General features: G+C 41.9%; 1 protein-coding gene and 1 long non-coding RNA gene across 2 annotated transcripts in view; one reads left to right on the forward strand and one right to left on the reverse strand.

Annotated features, from left to right (window-relative positions):
- Positions 1-17,688, reverse strand: part of LOC311296765 — a 120,479-nt gene that overhangs the window by 19,902 nt on the left and 82,889 nt on the right. The gene's annotated exons all lie outside the window — the stretch shown is intronic.
- The window catches only part of LOC311296714 (NACHT, LRR and PYD domains-containing protein 3-like), a 49,405-nt gene continuing 33,879 nt past the window's right edge, over positions 2,163-17,688 (forward strand). Inside the window, exons 1-9 of the mRNA XM_084418590.1 lie at positions 2,163-2,172; positions 2,373-2,486; positions 2,790-2,903; positions 3,205-3,318; positions 5,359-5,472; positions 5,774-5,887; positions 5,962-7,764; positions 8,863-9,033; positions 9,741-9,911. Coding sequence (XP_084274716.1) covers positions 2,419-2,486; positions 2,790-2,903; positions 3,205-3,318; positions 5,359-5,472; positions 5,774-5,887; positions 5,962-7,764; positions 8,863-9,033; positions 9,741-9,911 — 2,669 coding nt within the window. The 5' untranslated portion in view covers positions 2,163-2,172; positions 2,373-2,418. The remainder of the gene's footprint in view (positions 2,173-2,372; positions 2,487-2,789; positions 2,904-3,204; positions 3,319-5,358; positions 5,473-5,773; positions 5,888-5,961; positions 7,765-8,862; positions 9,034-9,740; positions 9,912-17,688) is intronic.

Below are 17,688 nucleotides of genomic sequence, written 5' to 3' on the forward strand. Positions count from 1 at the left end.
TGCGTCCTGCCCGGTCCTGTTGTTTGGAGCTAGTGTGCCCTTGTTGTGGATCTGTGCTGTAGCCTGCTTACTGTTGAATGCTGTTGCTGAAGGGTCTGCTTGATTGTGAGACGCCTCAATCTTAAAACCTTTTAAGTTGTAAAGCCACCTTTGATTTATGTTCCTTTCTAAGCTGTTATTCTCCTGATTGTTTGTTGTTATTTTCTTTTGTTTGTGACTTGGGAACGGTAGGGAGGCGGGCGCCATTTTATTTTTGTAACCCTTTTTTTCTCCTGTTTGGCTAGGCAGGGAGTGAGTTCAGACTTCTGTTATTTATTTGTATTTTCTTTGTAAGGCTTATTAAGAATATAAAAAACAGGTAGATCTGGCTTTTTGTTTATTATTTTGGCATTGCCCCCTTCTGAAGCCTTTGTTTCTTCCCTAAGCTATGTTAAGAGCCTGTTGAATAAAAAGAGTTAAAAAGAATCTTGTTGTTGTGGTGCTGTGGCAGGGCCCAGACAAATGCTCTTTAAAATTGTAAAATGTTACGTTCTGTTAAAAGAACCCTAGACACTCATAGGACGTAACCGTAGTCTATTACTTGTGGTGAACACTATTAAATTCATACTGTATGTAAAACTGTGGGAACCTTTTCTGCTATCTAGCAAAGAATATGGATGGGCGATATGACCAAAATGTCAATTTTACTTCACATTAACAATATCATGGTTTCATAATTCCAGAGTTTTTTTTTTTTTTAAAGTAATTTTATGTTTATTTTTATGTAAAGTTTATTTGTTTCTATAAGTTTATTAAAATTAGAAAGTGTATCTAAAATTTTAAATTAGAATTAATTTAGATTCATTTGACACTATTTACTTCTTTTTGATTATTATTTTTTTATGTACAATAAAACTAAAAGCTGAAGATTTTTGTGGTGAATCATTCATCAGTGCTTCTTTTTCCACTCCAACGTTCCAATAATTCCTGCCCACTAAAAGCTGCACGGATAAATTTGCTTACCCCATATAGGCCCATCTATGTAAACGATTTAGAAAAAGTTCCATCAATTCACACTTTATATCATCACTATGATATAGTGTCATATCACCCAGCCCTAACATGCTATAATGCTTTAATGCTTTAAACACATTTGACAAGCTAGTTGATAAAAATCAACAACCGGTCAAGACTGATTGGCTAACGCTATTTTCCCACTTGTCTGTGCTCTTTTGTTAACTGAAGTGAATAATGCACCATTTTAACTTTAATCAACAAGTAGAATTGATCATGGCATTCTGAGCTAGTGAATGTCTGAACTAGTTGATGCAAAAAATCAGTACCCTGATAAAGAGGTTGACTGGAAAAAAGTATTTTATGTATTTTGAAAATACAAAATTACTCATCTTAAATGTTTTTTAAATACAAATTACATTTGATACAAAGGCTTTAAAATACAAAATAGTATTTTGTATTTTAAAGACGTATTTTAAATACATGTATCTGAAATACTGCCCATCCCTGCTGACACCGAGTCGCGGAACAGAACCCGTGCGGGTCTGCCGTGCACGTGCAGGACTGTGAGCGCGCACGTAACGTGACTCCGTTATTGATTTGAACGTAACAAATAAAAAGTGAACAACATAAATGACCAGAGTTGATGTTTCGCCATTTAAACAGCCAGAATCGATTCCATACTAAGTATAAAATGCAAAGTGTTTAATGGAAACCTTCACAAAAGCTAAGACACGAATGTTCGTGTAACTACTTGATAGAAACGGCGGTGGATTTTGTGAATCTGAATATGATCAAAGGTTGATCAAGGTGAGTGTTCAGGTCTCGAGACGTTATACAGGTGACTTCCGCATTTAGGCCAATATTAGCCTATTTCCCCTAAAGGACATATTCGTTATTTTATATGTGTTTGATATTTTTCATTTTAGAGCTAAACATGGTTTCATTGTTTCGTGTTGTCTGTGGTTTATTTAGCATGTGTGTTAAACATTGTGTATTTGAGTGAACGCCGCGTCTCATGATCCTGTTTCTCTGAATCTCAGGCTCCGTTCAGCTGAATTATTGTTTGTCATTTCCATTCAGAGTCAGTGGTGAAGATCAGATTCTGTTTCAACTGTTCAGCTTCATCATGGATGAAACTCAAACATCCAGAGATGAAGATTTTTATCCAGGTTGCAGGTATTTTGAATAAACTCCAGATTAAATCATCTTTAAATTATAGGCAAGAAGGTGTTTTTATTAAGTTAAAACTGTAATTTAAGTGAAAACCATTAGACCAGCCAGTTTTTTAATTAAAATACCTCTTAAGAACTTATCTGAAAATATTATCACCAATTATCAGTATTATCACCATTAATTATAATTGTTTTGTGTTATAGTTCAATTCATCAGAAGAGATCAAAACCAGAGCCCAGCTGTGTGTCTATGAGGAGTGACACGTCTATGGATAACATAATACATTTTAAGAGTGAAGATACACAGACTGATCTCAGGTATTACATTTCTATAAAAATATGATTATTGTATGGCATTTTATATTATCAAAACATTATCAGTAATATATTCTACAAGATATTAACAATGTACAAGAAGAATGTTTTAATGTAATATTTTAATGCATACAGTATAGTGTTGCTCACACAGAGAGACATCTGTGAAATAACTAATTTCAATGTACAATTTTTGTAATAACTGTGTAAAATAAATAATCATTAAGAGTGTAAGTTTTTAATTGATAAATGGCTATGTAATATGTTGAATATGACAAATATGTTTAACTTTAAACTCTTTTATAGTTCAGTTCAACAGAAGAGATCAGAACCAGAGCCCAGCTGTGTGTCTATGAGGAGTGACGCGTCTATGGATAACATAATACATTTTAAGAGTGAAGATACACAGACTGATCTCAGGTATTACATTTCTATAAAAATATGATTATTTTATGGCATTTTATATTATCAAAACATTATCAGTAATATATTCTACAAGATATTAACAATGTACAAGAAGAATGTTTTAATGTAATATTTTAATGCATACAGTATAGTGTTGCTCACACAGAGAGACATCTGTGAAATAACTAATTTCAATGTACAATTTTTGTAATAACTGTAAAATAAATAATCATTAAGAGTGTAAGTTTTTAATTGATAAATGGCTATGTAATATGTTGAATATGGCAAATATGTTTAACTTTAAACTCTGTTATAGTTCAGTTCATCAGAAGAGATCAGAACCAGAGCCCAGCTGTGTGTCTATGAGGAGTGACGCGTCTATGGATAATATAATACATTTTAAGAGTGGAGATACACAGACTGATCTCAGGTATTACATTTCTATAAAAATATGATTAAAGTATGGCATTTTATATTATCAGAACATTATCAGTAATATATTCAAGATATGAGAAATTATTTTTGGACATTACAGTTATTTTGTATGTGTTGCTAATATTTTAATGTGCCCCTATTATGCTATTTTGAAGTTTTCTGATGTTGTTTTGGAGTCTCCTACAACAGGTTTACATGCATCAAAGGTCAAAAAATTGTTTAATTTTCTCATAATATACATTTGCACATCACCACATTTTCAATGATTCTCAAATGACTCGTCAGATGAATCAATCTCTCTAAATCCCGCCTTTCGTGAGCTACTCTGCTCTGATTGGCCAGACAGCTCAGTCTGTTGTGATTGGTTTATGCATTTGTGTCGAAAACAAAAACGCCCATTGCCATAACGTCAGGTCTGCTTGTCCTGAGGCTTCCTACACTGTAAACTAAAGACAGTAACGAACAATGACGTTGATTTTACCATATCAATCCGAGCGCAAGTCCGAAGATGAAACACTGGAAGAACTAGGCAAGGCAAGTTTATTTATATAGCACATTTCATACACTATGGCAATTCAAAGTGCTTTAGAGAAAGGAATTAAAATCACAAAATAAAAGCAAGGAAAATTAAAAGAGTTATAAAAGAAATTAAAAGAGAAATATGATACAGATAAAATGAATTAAGAGTAAAAAGATGATACATAGATAAATGTATCATCTGGCAAAACACTGGTGTATCATATTTTACACAACTCCCAGTTTTACTCTGAGATTTGAATGAACTGATTGAACTGAATGAACTAGTCATTCAACCCAAACTTCCATCGCAAGGACAACTCTTGCAGGACGTTTCTCAGTGATACACTACTCAGTTTGAGGTACATTATGGAATGTTGCAACTGTAATTTACCATCAACATTAACAAGTGCATGTCAATCAACAAACCAATTATTTTTACTTATACTTATTTATTTACAGAGTATTTTTCTAATTTATTGCGGTGAACATGTGGAAACTGTATCAATAACAGTGCATACATTAGCCGAACTCTAGCGTGAATGACTAATGTAACATAAACTTTGGTAAAACAAATCTTGCTCCATGCTTAATCTTTCCTCAAAGTAGTGAGAACGACAGACAATCTGCATTAATAGACACAGTTATAGGTAATAGTGGCCCACAACTGATTAGCATTAATCAGTATTAATAATGTGAGTTAACCAGTTAGCAGGAGACCTACACAATATAAAACTCAAAACTAAGTATTTTGAACACCATCTTTCAAGAGCAAGCGGTTTGCGAATCCTGCATTGAGAAACAGTCATCAGTGAAGTAAAGGGAACACAGCAAAAGTTTAGGAGTTTAATAAAAGTGAATTTTTACCACTGATTCATCACATGTTCGTCCTTGGGCAGTGAAAAAAAACTGGCTTTACCTTAACACTGTAGAACACAGCATCTTCTCGTCATAATTATAATAATAATTCGTTACATTTATATAGCACTTTTCTAGGTACTCAAAGCGCTTTACATGGAAGGGGGAAATCTCCTCAACCACCACCAATGTGCAGCATCCACCACTTGATGCTGTCCAGTATCCACAGGAATCAGCTGTAGTGTTTGAGGTTAAAGTTTTCCCTGGTGTCTGCGCGCGCAATAAGTGGGCGGGCAATATACTAATGACGTCACAACGAAACGTTTGAAAAAAAATTAGTTTTATTGACTCTGAGTCGACTCTTACTTTTGAAAGACAATAACTTTTTATATATGCTGCACTTTCAGATTTTAAACTTTTTTTGCAGGATGTTTTCATTCACTTAAAGCTGTGTTACACACTACATGAAAGGTCATTTTGAAAAATGTATAATAGGGGCCCTTTAATGTATGTAGTGCTACTCACATATGAGAGACTTAGTTCATTTTACAGGTTTTTTATCAACATTGCTAAAATAAGTTCTTTAAGGATAAATTGTGATTTTTTTTTTTTTTTTTAATGCAGTAATTCAATGTATTAACATAATCTATTTCTGTTATAGTTCAGTTCATCAGAAGAGATCAGAACCAGAGTCCAGCTGTGCGTCTATGAGGAGTGACGCGTCTATGGATAATATAATACATTTTAAGAGTGAAGATACACAGACTGATCTCAGGTATTACATTTCTATAAAAATATGATTATAGTATGGCATTTTGTTTTATCAGAACATTATCAGTAATCTATTCGAAAAGATATAAACAATGTACAAGAAGAATGTTTTAATGTAATATTTTAATGCATACAGTTTAGTGTTGCTCACACAGAGAGACATCTGTGAAAGAACTCATTTCAATGTACAATTTTTGTAATAACAGTGTGAATTAAATAATCATGAAGAGTGATTGTTTTATTGATAAATGTATATGTAATATGTTGAATATGGCAAATATGTATAACTTTGAACTCTGTTATAGTTCAGTTCATCAGAAGAGATCAGAGCCAGAGCCCAGCTGTGTGTCTATGAGGAGAGATGCGTCTATGAGTCGGCCAGTAGATTTTAAGAGTGGAGATACACAGACTGATCTCAGGTATTACATATCAACAAAATATATGATTAAATAAGACATTGTGTTTATTATTACTGTGGTATTTTATTTTACAGCCATGAAGTCCTCAACAGGTTTAGATCAAATCTGAGGAAGAGGTTTGAGTGTCTGTATGAGGGAACAGCACAGCAGGGAAACCCAACACTCCTGAATGAGATTTACACAGAGCTCTACATCACAGAGAGTGAGAGTGGAGAGATCAGTAATGAACATGAGGTGAGACAGATTGAGACACAATCCAGGAGAGCAGCAACAGATGACACACCGATCAAATGCAGTGACATCTTTAGACCTTTACCTGGACAAGACAAACCCATCAGAACTGTGCTGACAAAGGGAGTCGCTGGCATTGGAAAAACAGTCTCTGTGCAGAAGTTCATCCTGGACTGGGCTGAAGAGAAAGAGAATCAGGACATCCAGCTCATATTTCCACTTCCTTTCAGAGAGATCAATCTGATGAAGGACAAAACACTCAGTCTTTCAGATCTTCTTCATGTCTTTTTCCCTGAAACTAAAGAAATGGAAATATCCAAAGACAAATATAAAGTGTTGTTCATCTTTGATGGTCTGGATGAGTGTCGTCTTCCCTTAAATTTTCACCGGAATGAGACTCTACGGGATCAGACCAAAGAGACCTCAGTGGACGTGTTGTTGATGAACCTCATTGTGGGGAATCTGCTTCCCTCGGCTCTCATCTGGATCACCTCCAGACCAGCAGCAGCCGATCTCGTCCCCTCTGAGTGTGTCCATCGAGTGACAGAGGTACGAGGCTTCAATGATCCACAGAAGGAGGAATACTTCAGGAAGAGAGTCAGTGATCAGAGTCTGGCCAATACAATCATCACACACCTGAAGTCATCAAGGAGCCTCTTCATCATGTGCCACATCCCAGTGTTCTGCTGGATCTCAGCCGCTGTTCTGGAGAAGATGTTGAGTGAAGCAGAGACTGGAGAGATTCCCAAGACTCTCACTCAGATGTACACACACTTCCTGATCCTTCAGACCAACATCAAACATGAGAAAGACTATGAGAAGAACATGACAGATGAAGACATGATCTTTAAACTGGGGAAACTGGCTTTTCAGCAGCTTGTGAAAGGCAATGTGATCTTCTATGAGGAAGACCTGAGAGAGTGTGGCATTGATGTGACAGAAGCATCAGTTTACTCAGGATTGTGCACTCAGATCTTCAGAGAGGAGTTTGGCTGGTTTCAGGGGAAAGTCTTCTGCTTTGTTCATCTGAGTGTTCAGGAACATCTAGCAGCTCTATATGTGCACCTCTCCTGTACAATCAACAACACCAATGTGTTTAACCCAATCACTAAACAAAGTTTGTTGTCTAAAGTTAAGGACTGGTTTCAGCTCATGTCTAAACACGTTTCATTATCTGCTCTGCATCAGAGAGCTGTGAAGGAGGCTCTACAGAGTAAAAATGGACATCTGGATCTTTTCCTGCGGTTTCTTCTGGGTCTGTCAGTGGAGTCTCATCAGATTCTCCTACAAAGACTAATGAAACAGACAAGTAGATCTGACAGCAATGAGGAAACAGTTCAGTACATCAAGGAGAAGATCAGGACCATTGACTCTCCAGAGAAATCCATCAATCTGTTCCACTGTCTGAATGAACTGGGTGATCGTTCACTAGTGGAGGAAATACAACAGTATCTGAAATCTGGAGGAATAAAGAAAGCCAAACTCTCTTCATCTCAGTGGTCAGCTGTAGTCTTTGTGTTGTTGACATCAGAGGAGAAGCTGGACAAGTTTGATATGAATGATTTTGTTGGAAGAGACAATAAAACTGAAATACTAAAGGCTCTTCAGAAGCTTCTTCCTGTGATTAAAGAATCCAGATCAGTTCAGTAAGTATCACTCAGAACAATCAGTTCACTGTTAAAACATCAGGAAATAAAAGTTAATAAATCTTCAGCGCTGCAGATGTTGTCTAGAGTTCAGTGATCAGTATTTGATGCGTTTCTTAAACCGTGACAATGTAAAATTCCTTTAGGCATTACAAACAAAGTCCAAAAATGTGTATGAATAAATAATTCAGGTTTACTAGTTGAATGTTCTTGCACATGAAGTAGAAATTTAAATATTTTAAGTAAATTATAAATTAAATTAAGATCAAGCAAACCACTGGAGAAACAGCTCATTTATCAAGTAGCTCAAATCTCCTAAAAACATTTGATGTATGGTTTACATCGCAGAGTCATACATCTAAATTGTACTATTAGAAGGACAATTAAACATTTACTTGATGTTTAGCTTAAAGTTTACTAAAACTTCACATTTAAATTTTACTGTTTGCTGAGTTTGTGAAATTAGTGATGGTTCTCTAGTAAAGTTCAGATTTAATGTGTAGCAACGACTCTTACATAACAAGAATAGCAATGTACAATGAGACATTTAAGATTATTAACAAGTCATTACTTTTACAAATATTTGGGATGGAATTTCAAAAATATATTGATATGAATATTTTTCTATTTATCTATTAATCTGTTGTGCGTATCTATTTTGACATGCTGTTTTGCAGTGTGTAATTGGCCATCGGTCCTCAGCAGCAAGAAAAACAACTTTTATTCAATGGATTATGTATAGTTTAGAAAGAGCGCTCCCTTTACAATCATTATAAAGCTGTCACTCATCAATTCACAATCTCACAAAGTTCCATTATAAACAATAAATTTATCTACACTGCATAAAGAAAATCTGTCATTTTATTAGTGAGAGGATTGGCGAGCGTGAAGAACTCGGCACTGAACAAAAAAGAGATCAGCAAACATGTCTATGATTGGCTACATTTCTTACCGCTGCAAAAACACATTGTAAATGGAAACATTTGACTATGAACCTTGGATAAGAATTTTACGTTGTTAAATTATATTAGAATTGACATTTGTTGGAAAGCAATTTGATAGTGTTTAAAATATTCTATTTGATTTTCATCTCTACAGGTTGAGTAATTGTGGCGTCACAGATGAAGGTTTTGCTGCTCTGACTTCAGCTCTGAGATCAAACCCTGAACACCTGAGAGAACTGAATCTGTCTGGGATTAAAATAGGAAAATCAGTGAATCTGCTGTCTGATGTACTACAGAATCCTCACTGTAAACTGGAGAGATTAGAGTAAGATCATATTTGACTCTAACACATGAATCACAATGTAAAGTATATTTGAAGTGTTCAGCCTCTTTCTGCTGCTGTGAGTTCAGATTATTGAGCTGTAAATTATTGAACACATGAGCTGATCCTCAATAACATGAAACTGCAGGACTGAGAGTCACACTGAAATACACACTTTCACACACAATCAACATTTCAGTCTCTTGACTTTAAACAGACTCGAGCTCAACACAGTCAGAACTGAGAAATGAAGAACATGCTGGATTCATTCTTACTGTTAATTATGTTCATCTTTCTTCATTGACACTTTCTAAAGTATTGTCTGTTTTCATTGCACAAAATCACACACACACACACACACACACACACACACACACACGCTAATTGACACTCCATGCATATTACATAGTACAGATCTAGTAAGTAACTGTAAAACTAGCCTATGTAGTGAATAGTCTCATTTATTAAAGCAGACTGAACACAAGACTGAATTTGAATATAGTACAAATAAAAGATTATTTTTCCTGATTGAATGATACTTTAGGATGTTTTATGATCATGTTTTGTGACATTTTAGATCTCAATCTAATGATCCACCAAACATATTAATTTGTGCTTTAAGTTTGAACTTTCTCTTTAATAATGGATTCACTGCTAAACTGATCTGATCTGAACTGAGAGAGTGAAGTGTGTGTCATTGTTCTCTACAGGTTGAGGAGTTGTGATCTCACAGATGAAGGTTTTGCTGCTCTGACTTCAGCTCTGAGATCAAACCCTGAACACCTGAGAGAACTGGATCTGTCTGGGAATAAAATAGGAAACTCATTGAATCTGCTGTCTGATGTACTACAGAATCCTCACTGTAAACTGGAGAAATTAGAGTAAGATCATATTTGACTCTCACACATGAATCACAATGTAAAGTATATTTGAAGTGTTCAGCCTCTTTCTGCTGCTGTGAGTTCAGATTATTGAGCTGTAAATGATTGAACACATGAGCTGATCCTCAATAACATGAAACTGCAGGACTGAGAGTCACACTGAAATACACACTTTCACACACAATCAACATTCAGTCTCTTGACTTTAAACAGACTCGAGCTCAACACAATCAGAACCGAGAAATGAAGAACATGCTGGTTCCCTTTCGAAAGGGAACTCGCACTGCGTCAAAGCGCTAGGGAAACGCATCAGAGTGACTGATAACTGAAACACTGTATAACCACGACAATCGTATTGGCCGGCATCAGTCATGACATCATGCTCCAGCGCCTAGAGAACATTTCATCCTCTTTTTCATCTTCAGGGACTGTTTCACTGAGTAAAATGAAACTATGGCAAACAAGCACTTTAGGAAGTGTACAGACCCGTGTGAGAGGTTTCTCACAGCTCGTGACACGACCTTTGCGTGCTTTGTCTGGGTGAAGAGCACTCGCGCTCTGTTCTCGAGGGGTCAGAGTGCGTGGACTGTGAGCATTTCTCAATGAGAATGCTCCATTCTCGTCTATCCTTTTTCTCGAGGGAAGAGGGACAGTCATCTTTGCCCCGCGGTTCGGATCCCGCTCGTGCCGAGGCCGAGAGGAGACTCAGATCGTGGGGATCTCAGAGGGAGCTCGCCGATGAGTTTGAGAGAGGAATGAAGCTCTCAAACTCATCGGAGGGTGACGTGAACGTGCTGTTGGGCGGGGATGCACTTAAGCATCCTCTGGTCCAACAGCCGATGCTCTATTGGCTTCGAGCCTGGATGAGCAGGATGGGGTTGAAGCAGGTGAAGATACTGAAATTGAGTTGGTGGAGGTAATGGAGCACACCACCGCCAGGCTTGAGTTGCCATGGCAGCCCGTCAGAGGGGAAGCTGCTTGCGGAAGGCTTGATGAGCACTTTCTCTCTTGCCACACCCCACCATCAGCGGTGAGCCTTCCATTCCTTCCCGACCACCATGCAGGGGTCGTGAAGGCATGGAAGAACCCGTACTCTTCTCGCATTCACTGCTTCCAACATTCCAACTATTCGAATGTGGAGGGAATGCAAGAGCATGGGTATGTGTCGATAACTCCCATTGAGGAGACATTTGCAAGCTATCTCTCACAAGGGGAGACATTGGCACTAAGAGCTCCAACCCTGCCATCCAGACCACTTCAGACCACATCTCGTCTAAATGGCAGGGCATATGCGGCGGCAGGTCAGGCTGATGCTGCGCTGCATACAATGGCTGTGTTGCAGGCATACCAGGCTGACCTGCTGAGGGACCTGAACCAGGGTCAGGGTTTTATGCGGTGGCTGAGTTGCGCCGCACCACAGTCCTGGCTCTCCAGGCCACCAAACAGATGTCTGCCACGATCGGACGATCGTTGGCGGCCATGGCCACGGAGAGGCATCTGTGGGTGAACTTGGCAGGCATCAGGGAGAAAGAAAAGACTTTTCTCCTCCATGCCCCGGTTTTGCCCTCTGAATTTTTCGGGACCACCGTTGAGGCGGAAATTTCAGAGAGGCGAAGGCGCGCTCGGCGGCATATAGATATTGTATACCACGCCGGTCTAGGGCCACACCCAGACAGCCTGGGGGTCCTGGCCCATCTTATTCCGAGGATTGTAGACAGGGCCAGCAGGACTCAGTCGCCACTCGTTCCCCTCCTCCTGGCAGGAGTAGGTCAAGGAGGCCAGACGTGAGCGTCCTGACACAAGCAGAGAGAGGTAATCGCCTCCATCCCTGTGCACACCCTCCTTTTCCTCTTTCCCCCTTCGTCCATAACATCAGGCCCAATGAGCTGGAACGATAATGATAATCTATTCTGATGGTCTGCCTCAGGCCTTTGTTGTGTGACCAACCAAAGACCAACCAATTATACTGAGAACTTCCCCTGTAGCCCCACAGTGCTGTTAGCAGAGTGGTTGGCACTAGGTGCCTCCTCCAGTTAAGCGAACGTAGACAGGCTGTTCCCCCCAAAAAAAGAAAAAAAATGAGTTGAATATGTTTTTATGTTTATATGTTTTATTTACTGTTTTTTTTTGTTATTTTTGTGAAATATATTTATTAATTTTTAAACATTACAAAACAAAATTTACATCAAACAAAAGAACGAGAAAAAAAAGGTAAAAAATAAATAAAAATAAATCAATCAATCAAATAAAATGAATAAAAAATAATATGTCTTACCACAGTAAATCAGTTTAAGAAATAAATAAAATGGAGAGTGGTATAATCATACAAACAATATATCTTACATATTTTTGCACCAAAGTGCCACACATTTAAACCTCATTAAACAAACCCTCTAATAAGAATAGAGGATATATCTAAGCCCATATATATCAGAAATGGGTCCCACCTTCTATAAAAGAGGACATCTTTATTATAAGACGCACAGGTTAGATAATCTAATGAAACATATTCCAATATAACCCTGTGCCATAGTGACCTAGAAGGGGCCTTATCAACTAACCAGTTCAAAAGAATACATTTTCTTGCACAGAATGTTAGGAACTTGCAAAGTGTCTTTTTATTTTTGTCTAAAGCCATGTCATCGTATATTCCAAGTAACATGTGTTTTGGACCGTAGCCAATATTGACAGATAAGATAGCATTAAGTTCTTGTTCAACCATAACCCAAAACTTCTGAATCTCCTTACAAGACCAGAAACAGTGAATAAGATCTCCTTCCTCTGTTTTACATTTCGGGCACATTGGCGAGCAGTCTTCTTTAAACTTGTGCCTCCGCGAAGGAGAAATGTGAGCTCTGTGCAAAATTTTCAACTGCATTGCTTTTACTCTGTTACATATGCTTAAGGTCCCTGCATTCTTTCATGCTTCCTCCCATTGATCGTCTGTGATTTGTATATCAAGTGTCCTTTCCCATGTCCTCTTCAATAAGTCTGTATTGAAGATCCACAATCCTTGAGAACCCTATAAAAAGAACTTGTAGAACTGTTCATTTGTGAAAAAAGCTGTCTCTCCACAGCTGAAATGTCTTGATTTGTGAGCAAAGTAGTGTCCTTTTTCACAAAGTCTCTCAACTGTAAATAACGAAAAAAATCCTTTCGTGTGGAATGCTGTACTTGGTGGTTAATTGGTCAAATGACATTAAAGTGTCCCCCTCGAATAGATCATGTAAAGTATTGAGACCTTTATGTGCCCAAACTTGAAAATTTTGGTCTACAGTCCCCGGCAGGAAGTCATAGTTATCACAAATAGGAGTAAAAGTTGAGGTAAGTTGGGATTGACCCTCCAAACGCCTGATAACTTTCCATGCCTTGACAGCATTAATTGTGATGGGGTTACTACAAGCAACTTTCAAGGACTTAAACTTTTTGAAGGGGTCATGACATGAGAAACCAAATTTGCCTTTTGCCTTTGGTATATAAGAGGTCTTTGTACCATTAAAACGTCCTGCAAGTTTCATAGCTTAAGACGTCCTCCCCATTATAAACAAATCATTTATTTAATCAAGCTCTAAATACAGCTCGTTCTGGACGTCACAAAAGGCGGTTGCTAGGGTATTCTTGGTGGTTGCTAGGCAGTTGCTAGGGTGTTTTGGGTGGTTGCTAGGCGGTTGCTAGGGTGTTCTGGGTGGTTGCTATGCTGTTGCTTCTGGCGGGCTGTCTCGCGCGTCACAGCCCGCCAGAATGGGCGGCGTCAGAGCATATATAAGGAGGGCTCGGAGGCTAAAATCTCTGGTTTCTGTCGAATGAAGCGACATGAGCTCGAGGCGTGAGCACGGCAGGGAACGCAAATACTCGTTCCCTCTTCTAGAGAGAACCGAGGTTACGTGAGTAACCTAGTATCGTTCTCTTACGAGAGGTTCTCTCGTATTTGCGTAAGCTAGCTTACGCTACGGGAACCCCATTGTCAACGCCGTGCGCGCCTTATATCCACACCACATTCCCGGAAGCCCGGGAAGCATAGAAGTGGAAGAACAGGTGGCCAGCGGAGCGGGCCAACACACGTTCATAAGCACCCATAGGGAAGAAAAGAGCGGCACAGCCGGTCTAAATAACTGACATACCCAAGTGCAGCTCAACCAGGAGAGCTAAATCGAGTGACTAGCCTGTGCACACATGAACAGGGCATATACCCGACTAGACTGACAAAAGTTTAGCCTGCAAGGCAGGAACTTCCAGGTTATAGAACCTAACAAATGTAGAGGGGGAGGCCCAGCCCACCGCCATACAAATGTCATGAATAGAAATTCCTCTGGACCATGCCCACGACGAGGCCATGCCTCTGGTGGAATGAGCCCGTATGCCCAAAGGGCACTGCAGGTCTTTGGACGCATAAGCTGTTGCAATAGCGTCCACTATCCATCTGGATAGCGTCTGTTTCGAGGCGGCGAGACCCTTGGTGCGCCCTCCAAACAAAACAAAGAGCTGCTCCGAAAGCCTGAAGGTGGCGGAGAGTGTGACATAACGCCTTAGAGCCCTGACAGGGCAAAGAAGGCTGCTGCCATCCCCACTACCTGACGGCAGGGCTGAAAGGGAAATAACTTGAGCTCTAAACGGAGTACCCAACACCTTGGGGACATAACCGTGCTTTGGTTTGAGGATGACTAAAGAGTCATTAGGTCCAAACTCAAGACACGTAGCGCTCACTGATAGCGCGTGTAAGTCGCCCACGCGTTTTACTGAAGCCAGGGCTAACAGAAAAACGGTTTTGAACGTCAGGTATTTCAACTCCGCCGAGTCTAGGGGTTCGAAGGGATGAGCTTTCAGAGCCTCTAGGACCAAAGACAGATCCCAAATGGGTACCGAAGGCGGCCGTGGAGGATTCAACCTCCTGGCCCCTCGGAGGAAGCGGGTGATGAGTTCATTTCTTCCCAATGCGCGGCCGCGCGCCGAGTCGGCGAGCGCAGCAATCGCCGCAACATAAACCTTGAGCGTGGAGGGGGACCTGCCCGCATCCAGGAGCTCTTGGAGGAAGTTCAGAACATGTGGAACTCCACAAGATTGAGCATTTAGACTCTTACCCGCGCACCATTTGTTAAACACTGACCATTTAGACGCATAGAGCCGCCTCGTCGAGGGGGCTCTGGACTGCGCGATCGTGTTAACTACCCCTTCTGGCAGATCAACGAATATCCGTTGATCACCCACGCATGCAGAGACCAATGCTCTGGATGGGGATGTAGAATTGAGCCTCGGGCTTGAGAGAGAAGGTCTCTCCTCACCGGGATCGGCCACAGGGCTGTATCTGCCAGCGCCGTCAGCTCTGAGAACCAAAACTGGTCCACCCAGTGCGGGGCTATGAGGAGCACCGCGCAGTGCGTCTCCCTGATCTTCGCTATCACTTGCCGCAGCATCGAGATCGGGGGAAAAGCGTACAGCGGGCCGCTGGGCCAGACTTGGGCCAAGCGCGTCCTCGCTCTTTGAGAAGAACCTTTGGCACTGAGCATTCTCGCTCGTGGCAAAAAGGTCGACTTCTGCTTTGCCAAAGTGACGCCACAGCGTCTGGACTGTCTGGCCGTGTAGAGCCCATTCCCCAGGGGGAACGTTGTCTCTGGACAGCCTGTCTGGTCCGTCGTTCAGGCGACCAGGCACGTGCGCGGCTCTCAGAGAGCGCAGCGAGCCCTGAGCCCAGATCAGAAGACGCTCTGTCAGAGCGCGTAGAGTTCTGGATCTGGTTCCGCCCTGACGGTTCACATAAGACACCACTGACATGTTGTCCGTGCGAACTAGCACATGGTGCCCGTGCAGGTAAGGGAGAAAGTGTTTCAGCGCCTTCTCGACCGCTAACATCTCCAGACAGTTTATGTGAAGGCTTTTCTCCTGGTCCGACCAGTGGCCGTAGACTGGTCTGCCCTCGTGAAGCGCTCCCCAACCCGTGTTGGACGCGTCTGTTGAGATCAGTTTGCGGTGCGAGATCTGATGCCATATGGCCCAACATCCTCTGAAATGTTTTCAGGGGGAAACACCTGTCTTTTTGAAAAGACGCGGCGAGGTGTTGAACACAGCGCGCGCGCTGTGTTGACAGCCTGGCCGTCATGGCCACCGAGTCCAGTTCTATTCCCAGAAAGGATATTGACTGGCTGGGGGTTAACATGCTCTTGGCCCAGTTCACCGAAAGACCCAGGCTTTCTAAATGACTGAGAAGCGTCATCTTGTGGGAAGCGAGCTCTTCCTCTGATTGCGCTAGGATGAGCCAATCGTCCAGATAGTTCAGAATTCGCATCCCCTGTGCTCTCAGGGGAGCGAGAGCCATATCCACGCACTTCGTAAATGTACGGGGTGCCAGGGATAAGCCGAACGGAAGGACGGTGTATTGAATACCTGGCCGTCGAAGGCGAATCTCAAGAATGGCCTGTGACGGGGTATAATCTGAATCTGAAAATATGCGTCTTTCAGATCGAGAGAGATAAACCAGTCCCTCGGGCGAATATGCGCGAGGATTTGCCTGGTCGTGAGCATCTTGAACGGCCGGCTCATGAGAGCTTTGTTCAAAAATCTCAGATCTAATATAGGTCTGAGCGCTCCGTCCTTCTTGGGAACGAGGAAATAACGGCTGTAAAAGCCTGCCTCGGTTAAAGAAGGGTAAACTCTCTCTATCGCCCCTTGCGCAACAGATTCGCTATTTCTGCATGAAGCAGATGGGCTGCTTCTGCGTTTACCTCAGTCTTGACGCGTGCTCGAAAGCGCGAAGGACGGCGAAGGAACTGAAGCGAATAGCCCCGTATTAGTGTGCTCAGTACCCATTTCGACACGCCCGGGAGACTCGAAGCGGCGGCAGTGCGAGCGCGCTGTCGGTGTTGGGGAGCGGGGGCTCGCTGATAGCGACGACCGGCTGAGCAGTGCTCACAGACACGGTCTCTGGCATGGAGGTGTTTACAAGCGAGTGTGAGCGCTGGGGAGCGGGCACAGGACTCTTTATTAACACACGGCCGATGGCCTGGGGCTTTATGAGATCTAGACCCTGAGTATGTGAGACAGAGCGGGCAGTGTGTAGGCGTGAGCACTGGGGAGTGGGCACATTTCCTACATTTAACACTCGAGCGGCAACCGCACGCTTTATGTGAATGTGCTCTGTGGGACACACAGGGGAGATCGTGCTTGGGTGTAGACATGAACACTGGGACGTGGGCATATTCACTACACTCATAACACTGCCGACGTGGGCCGGATGACCAGACATTGAGCTCTCTTTGCGAATTATCTGGGTCGCCGTAAAAACGGCGTTTGGGTGCAGGCGAGCGAGTTGAGGAACTGGCTCGTTGGCTGCGGAAAACACTACTGCAGTAGCCTTGACTAAGGGGACTGGCAGAGGAAGGCAGAAGAATTTGGACGGTGGTCCGGGGCGTTAAGGAAAACAGACCGCTTTGCCTCTCCCATGTCGGCCAGCTTCAGCCAAAGGTGGCGCTCTGTGACGGTCAGCGAAGCCATCGAACGCCCGATAGCCTGGGCTGCGCTCTTCGTAGCGCGAAGGGAGAGGTCCGTCGCGCTGCGCAGGTCTGTCAAAGCGGTCTGATCTGGGCCCTTTTCGTCCAGCTGACGGAGGAGATCGGCCTGGAAAATTTGCAGGACCGCCATGGTATGCAGGGCTGAAGCGGCTTGACCAGCGGCGGAGAAAGCGCGGCTGACAAGGGCTGAAGTGGTCCTGCAGGCTTTAGACGGGAGGGCAGACTTTGAGCGCCATCTCGCGGATGGGGGGCAAAGGTGCGCTGCGACCGCCTGT

Source organism: Rutilus rutilus (genome assembly GCF_951802725.1).
Source record: "Rutilus rutilus genome assembly, chromosome: 9".
In the NCBI taxonomy this organism is placed as follows: domain Eukaryota; kingdom Metazoa; phylum Chordata; class Actinopteri; order Cypriniformes; family Leuciscidae; genus Rutilus; species Rutilus rutilus.